Genomic DNA, 7,325 nt, shown 5'->3' with positions numbered 1-7,325 from the left:
CCGGGACCTGCTGCAGAGACTGGGCCAGCTCCTCCTTTACCACCACCCCCGCCCCCCTCTGCACCCCCACTGCCCGGCACGTCTTCACCCACAGTGGTTTTCAACTCAGGATTAGCAGGTAAGAACACAGAATGAAGCCCAGGCACTTGTGGAGGAAACATGCACCTGCCCTGTCCCTTCTGGAGGGCTAAAGTCAAGTCCAAGCCTCTTGCCATCAGGAGCTCCTCTGTTTTTGCCGCTGTAGCCAGTGACTGTGAAATCATCTCTCCGACCTTCTCCATCCTTCTGCCCTTTCCATGCAGAGAAAGGAGGGGATGTAAGACCCCTCTCATGGATGCGCAGACCCTTCCCACACACGTGTAGTGCACCGGGGTGATGGCTCATGAGACTCTTGGATGAAATGTATGTGCGCTCTCATCTAGAAAAGGGAAAATGCCTCTGTTTAATGACCATGAGTAGGCTTCCAGCAAGTCTTCTAAATTTGGGAGGGTGTCAGAACTCATGGTAGTGGATTGAAGCTTCAGGGGTAAAGGCTTTCTCTCCCTGCCCTGGAAGGCGTTTGAGTGAGTGCTGTCCTCCTGCTAACTAGGGGAAAGCTGCAGCGTCCTGCCGTGCTCTCCACCCACGGCGCCAACGGTGGGGCGGGGGATCCTGAGTAACGTGGCAAAGGAAGGGAGGAAGTCACCCTGATGCTTTAAAAGACAGGTTACTTTTTATTCATGAAATGAATGTGTCCTTTTCCCTCAAACACCGGAAGCTGGTTTTCCCTGGCATTCAGCATTGCTCTGGGGTTGGCCGTCCCTGTGACGTGGGACAGCCTGAACCCCATCCCCTTCAGCCCCTTCCGAAGGTTCCTGACTTTGGATGAAGAGCTACTCTCCTAAGGGCTCCCTTTTCAAGGCTGCCGTGGTTTTCAGAGCATTTGCCTCGAGTTCCAGCATTAGTGTTGGCTGTCAAACCTGTTCTGATCCCCGTTCCACAGTTTTACCAGCCAGTCATCTGAGTCATCATCCTCAGTGATCACACCGAGACCCTGTTGGATACCAGATAACAACCCCGCCCACACTGCTCTTCCGCTTCCACACAGTTGTCAGACCCACACATGCCCATGCAAGGTGATGCTCACTGTCAAGCAGTGCCTTGTTGCTGCCTTTCAAGGTCCTCCCGCCTACCACTTTCTTCTAGGACCCTTCTTGCTTCTGAAGGGTAACTGTTGCAGGAGAGCCGTCGTTGAACGATGGGATCTAGGAAGTAGAACAGCAGCAGACGGAATCACGGCCTCACAAGCTGTAGGAAGTCCTCCCCTCGAGAGGCCTTGCTAGGCTTTCCCACTGTCCGTAGAAGAGTCGCTGTGCCACGTGTCTCGCCGTGGCTCGCGTTGGGAACCTCCTCCTTTCTCTCTGGCAGCAAACGTGTGACAGCATCCACGTCCATTCACCTGACCCTGGCAGGAGGAAAGAGCCAAGAGGCTGAGCTGCTCAGGCCCAGGGCTCCCTTCGGAACGGGCCATGTCCTTCCTGGCTGAATTTGTGCCCGAATCTCTGCCCCAGTGGTTCTCAACCTTCCTAAGGCCGCGACCCTTTAATACAGTTCCTCATGTTGTAGTGACCCCCCCCACCACCATAAAATTATTTCCGTTGCTACTTCATCACTGTCATTTTGCTACTGAATCAGGCGACCCCTGTGAAAGGGTTGTTCGATCCCCGAAGGGGTCGCGACCCACAGGTTGAGAACCGCTGCTCTGCCCACTTCTCAATTGGTAAAAATCTGTTGGCTTCTGTTGGCGCCCTCAATTTTAATGTGGGAGCTCTGTGCTCCGCTGATTGTCAGCTGCTACCTTTAGAGTACGGAGCTCTGGTGGTGCTGTGCATTAAGCACCAGCCTGCTAACCACAAGGCCGAGCCCACCAGCCACTCCACTGGAGAAAGATGAGGCTGCCTGCTTCCATAAATACTTGCCATCTCAAAAACCCTGTCAGTTGCTAAGAGTCGGAATTGATTCGGCCGCAGTAAGGAGCGGTCATACGGAGTCAGGATATCCCAGTTGAGTCAAGAGACCGACCTGAGCTGATTGCTCCTGGAAAGGCCAAACCCAGCGAGCAGCAGGGATGTCGTAACCCTTCAGGAGGCAATAGGCAGGTATGTTCTTGGCCAACATAGGACCAGGGGTGGTCCGTAAGTTTATGCCTAAGGTAGAGTTAGTTCCCTTTTCAATTTTTAGAGAGAATATCACGAACCTGAAATTAGTGTTTGAAGGCTCAGGCTTGCTTCCACACTGTCAAGGGAAGATAGATCTGGCTCCACGGACTGGCATAGGGTACGGAGGGTATTTGTGACCCACCACCGGGGAGTCTGTAAATTGGCTTTCTCTTTAGGAAATGTGCTTGGGTCTTCAAAATAGGAGAGTGAGCTTCTGCTGACTACTTTTAATTTTTAATTTGAAGCAGTTCTGTTCATATCTATTGTGCTAGACATTCTAGCACAAATTTGAGCTGTGAATGTTTGCAACCGTGGCAATAAAATAGGTTGGTTTTTTTTTGGTTTTTTTGCATTCTCTCTTCTAAAACGGATTATTTTATTTTTAAACAAAATAAACAGTGAGTCAGTCTTCAAGGCAGGCAAGAATGGAAATGCACTTTTGGCTCTGTGCTGCTTTGTGAAATGTGTCCAAGAAGCATGAAATTCTCTGCTAAAAGTGCGTGAACTGCCTGAGCCCCTGGACTCTAACCATATCTAATTTTTATTTTTCATTTTCCTTCTGCTTCCACAAAAGACGGGCCAATCAAGCTTTTCTGTAGGTTGCTCCTCACTGAATGTGTTGCATACTTACCATGTGTTCCTGTTGGTCCCACTGTGCCTTGATATCTGTCCGCTCCATCTCACTTTGACCGCCATTGCATTTGACTCTGTGTCTGCAGGCAGTCTTGCTGTTGCTCATTGCCACTGAAGGTTTGCCCATTCTTTAGTCGACACTGCGAGAGATTGTGGCCCCTCTAGATGGACAGCCTATATTTTATATACCACCTTCTTTTTGTCCCAAGAACCCACGGAAGGATGACTTAATTTAAAGTCCTCCATGCTAGAAAGGTTTACAGTCTGTTCTATGGGAATTGAAGAGCTCTGTCACAGAACAAGGAAGAGCGGCCCTCTGGCCTCTGGCTCTCTCTGGAACACAGAGAACCCCACTCACCTGCTCACTGACTCGCGCGCTCTCTCAGCCACTTCCGTTAGCCTGGGCCCTGGAGACATGGTCACACACGGATATATCCCTTATCTGAGTCAGTAGCTCCATCAATAAAACCTTCCCTTGGAGAAATTTCTTGCCTGATCTCAGGCCTATTCCTAGTCTTGCTAAAGAGTAGAGAGTAAAGCAGGTACGGCCACCCCAGATCATGAACACAGCCCTGCGTACCTCTCCCCTCCCGTCCCTCAACTGCCCTCTGTGACTGAAGTGCCACAGCAGAGGGAAGTCTGTTCCTTTAACCCCCCCACCGGCCTCCGTTTTCCTGGGAAGCGTAGACAGATGGGAGTGACGAGGAGGCTGACATGGCTGGATAGTGGGGACTAGGGTATCACACTAGTGGCGGCAAGGCCTGGTTTGGCAAAAAGCTGTGTCTCTGTGTTCCTGCATGCTTCCGTGTGGATTATAGATGACGTCCTGCTCTTTACATGGCCTTTGTAATGCTGGAGGAACGAAAGGGGGCACCCTTTGTCTCCCCGTGAGCAGCAGGCTGTGTGTCACAGTTGCTTGCCTTCTGCACTGGTGGGGTGGAGTGCTCAGTGTTGCTTGCAAATGATTGCAGATAGTGGAACTCCCAAAGCGCGTGGTGGGCTTCCAAGGGCAGACGTGTGACGGAGGGCATTTTTATATCTATATCCATGTATAGATAGAGATAACTTCGTTACGATATGCAATTGATAAATTGAATTCGTTAATGGATTCCCTTTATGCTCATTCTCCCAAAATAAGACGGTAAATATTCCTTCTGGATCTTAAAAGATCCCTCCCTCTCTCTGTGTCTCAGGAGGGTTTCTATGTTTTTAACCACCTATCTCCACAGAGCTGCGTCCTGGGGAGAACGTGTTCTTCCAAAGGAGGGACGATGGGATCGTGGGCACTATAGTGTTGGGTTTCTAAATGGAACCTATTTCTGTCTTCTTAAACATTTTCTAATTTGGACCCTCTTGGACCTCCCTTTGTCAAAATAACCCAGCAGCAAATATAAATCCTCATGATCAGAATCTTCCCCAGTAATGGGTTGTTTTGGCCCAAAGTCATCTCTTGCTGATGCGATTACTTTCCTGGTGGTGGAGCCAGACCCTAATTGTCCCTTCGGGTCTGTGTTGAACTGTATGTACTCAAGATCCAAGGTTTTCAGATGTCAACACTCAGTCACCAATGTCACGCAAAGTCACGGAGTGCGTGCCCTATCTGCCATCCAGTCACATCACTGGTAATGTTCACTCTCGCACAATTCGTTTGTCTTAAGCATTTGTCCCAATAATGTAGCTGTAAGGCAGCGATCCAAATTCCTGAGTTGTTTTTTGCTTGTTTGTCTATTTCTGATCAACTCCTGGCCCTTAGACCATGTTAGCACTACAGTATAGCCCAGTCAGCCAAATAAACGATGAGCTCACGTGTCCCCGACTTACAAACCATGTAGACGCCTCGTGCCACCCTTCCTCCAGTGTTGAAATGTCATCTGTAAGGACTATGGTCTGAACCGTCCCCAGGTCTCAGGGTCTTGATGGGTCTTAATTTCCTTCTTCTCTGACATCACCAGCTGTGAAAATTAAGAAGCCAATCAAGACGAAGTTCAGAATGCCAGTTTTCAACTGGGTGGCTCTGAAGCCCAATCAGATCAATGGCACGGTCTTCAATGAAATCGATGATGAGCGCATCCTGGAGGTATTCTTTGTAGTGGCTAGAAACAAGGGAGCATCTCTGTCCAGGAAACCCAAGACGGGCCTTCACTTCGCTACAGGTTTTGGGGATGTTCCCTACAGGTGTTAGCGTGTTAAGTTCGCTGATGTAATGAAAAAAAAGTGTCCTAATGTCCACGAATGAAAACACGCACTATTCTGTGAGCTGTTTTAAAAGTTATTGAATAACAACATAATTTTGAGCAACTGTGTATGCATATGTATAAGGGGACTTCCAAAAGCTCCTGGAAGAACTCCATTCTCTTGTCATCCTATTTTCCACACGGTTTTTGATGCCTCCGTGTAGTTGACATAAATCCTGCCCTTAATTGCTCTAAAGGCATTAAAAGCACTCATTGAATCGGACACAGGTAAGCACCGAGGAGCCACGTACTCGCCTCCTTTGGCTGGGTAGTTTTCCTCTGTGTCTGTAAGCTCCTGAAAGACAACCGTCTAGCCTTTATCTCATGTGTCACAAGTCTCACTCTCAAAGCATGGTAGCCACGGAAAAGGCAAACATTAAGTAGAAAAAGAGAAGTAAGAGTCCTCTGTAAAATGATCCTTAAAAAAAAACCCAACCAAACATCTAAAAGATGACTTTCTGTGGTGATTTTTAAGTAGGATCTAATGCTCCAATTTCATGTCTTTTTAGGATTTAAATGTGGATGAATTTGAGGAAATATTTAAGACCAAAGCCCAAGGTCCAGCCATTGATCTGTCTTCAAGCAAGCAGAAGATAACACAGAAGGGCTCAAACAAAGTCACGTTGCTAGAAGCAAACAGGGCCAAAAACCTTGCCATCACTTTAAGGAAAGCTGGAAAGACCGCCGATGAGATTTGTAAAGCGATTCACGTGTAAGTTGGGGCACTGTGGGAAATTACTTCCCAGAAAGTTTAGGGTCAAAATGAAAACAGCGAAATTATGAATTGATCGCTAACAGCAAAGCTTCAACACTGGCGCAAGGTCTGCGATAAAATGTTGAGACCTTCATACATTGGAGATTCCCATTATTGTGTACTTCAGAATCGAATTACATGCTAACCCTAAAGAGGTGGACCAGCACTTACCCTAGGAGATGCTGGACCAGCATGAGTAATGGATTGCTTTTGAGAAATGACATCTGGATTGTTACTTCATTTATTATCTTGCTCTGCTCTCGTATTGGCCTACAGCAGCGCTTACATAAAAGGAAAGTTTAGTATGGCAGATGTTACGAAAGGGTCGAAAATATCAGCTTTCTCTGAAGTTTTTGAATTCAATCCAGATTTGTCTAATACAAATTTGATGACACAATCAAATGCCAAATGCAAATATGATACAGGTGTGTATCAATTCATAGCAACAGGAATGTGATTTCTGTTGCTCTTTGCATGTTGAAGACATTTTGAACCAAGCTCGGCTCTTTCTCACTTGGGAGTGCATCCACGGCTTCGGTTTTACTTGCTTCCCTCTTGCTACGCTGCTCCCCTTGTGGTCATGTGACTTAAAATAAAAGGATGCATTCAATGTTTTAGGGCCTAAGTCTTCAGACAGTGAGAGTTTATAGATTTTACTCGGAGCCTCCAGGAGGACTTACTGACCCTGGGAAAAAATGACTGGCTCTCCAAAAGTCCACTGCTTGCCGTCTTTCTCATGTCTGGTGTGCATTCCAGTTTCTTCCTGCGAAACCTCCCTTGGGGGATGAGGGCGTAGACCTGCCCTTTGAGACGGGCACAGTGGCTGCATCAATGGGCTCAAGTGTAAGAACTCCTGGCAGGACGGGGCAGCGTGTCTTCTGTTGTTCCCAGGGTCAGGTGGCTGTGAGGCAGAACCTTCTTGACAGCGCCTGAGAGCCCCAGCAGTGGACTGAGAGACATGGCTCAGAAGATCAAATAGAGGGTGTAGCAAACACTTCATTCAAATTGAACACGCATCCACAAGGAGCTGATACTCCTTCCAGGGATACATGCATTTAAGCCAAAACAGTCATCCAGGGTAGGCATTTGGATACATTGTTTTCCCCTAAAAAATGAAAGGCTATCCCAATCTCCTGGTTTCACTGAAATGAGTGACGGTATTTACTAAATATTTTGCACTTCTGCATATAATCTTAATTTCATTCTGTAGCCGTTCTCATTGCCGGGGAAACCATATCCTTGAACCACTGAACTACGTAGACACTTCCTTCCTTCTGCCTGTTCCTACTGTCTTGACTGTTTGTGGTTAGAGACATTGAACTAACCATACCAATAGCCTGAAGGTAGAGTGGCAGCCTGCGCTCAGGTTCCGGTTTTCAGGAAGGACCAGTTGCTTGATCTGGAGTCAGGATCTGGTGCCAGGGTCGGTTTTTGCAGTCCTTACTCTTGAGCTCAATGCTGAAGTAGTTCACGGGCTGCACCAGGCCAAGGTGCGATTGAAGCATG

At 47.8% G+C, this 7,325-nt stretch overlaps 1 protein-coding gene across 5 annotated transcripts in view; it reads left to right on the top strand.

The window, feature by feature from the left end:
- Positions 1-7,325, top strand: part of FMNL2 (formin like 2) — a 345,204-nt gene that overhangs the window by 318,515 nt on the left and 19,364 nt on the right. For all 5 annotated transcript variants that reach the window (XM_030887752.2, XM_030887757.2, XM_045298702.1 and 2 more), the window contains exons 15-17: positions 1-118; positions 4,784-4,908; positions 5,575-5,777. The exon at positions 1-118 is cut by the window's left edge and continues 146 nt beyond it. In XM_030887752.2, coding sequence (XP_030743612.1) covers positions 1-118; positions 4,784-4,908; positions 5,575-5,777 — 446 coding nt within the window. The remainder of the gene's footprint in view (positions 119-4,783; positions 4,909-5,574; positions 5,778-7,325) is intronic.

This window comes from Echinops telfairi, unplaced genomic scaffold (genome assembly GCF_000313985.2).
Source record: "Echinops telfairi isolate 266 unplaced genomic scaffold, ASM31398v2 ScPeMD7_4;HRSCAF=17, whole genome shotgun sequence".
NCBI classification, from domain to species: Eukaryota; Metazoa; Chordata; class Mammalia; order Afrosoricida; family Tenrecidae; genus Echinops; species Echinops telfairi.
Note: the sequence above shows the minus strand (reverse complement) of the source record. Positions and strands in the feature narration are given on the sequence as shown.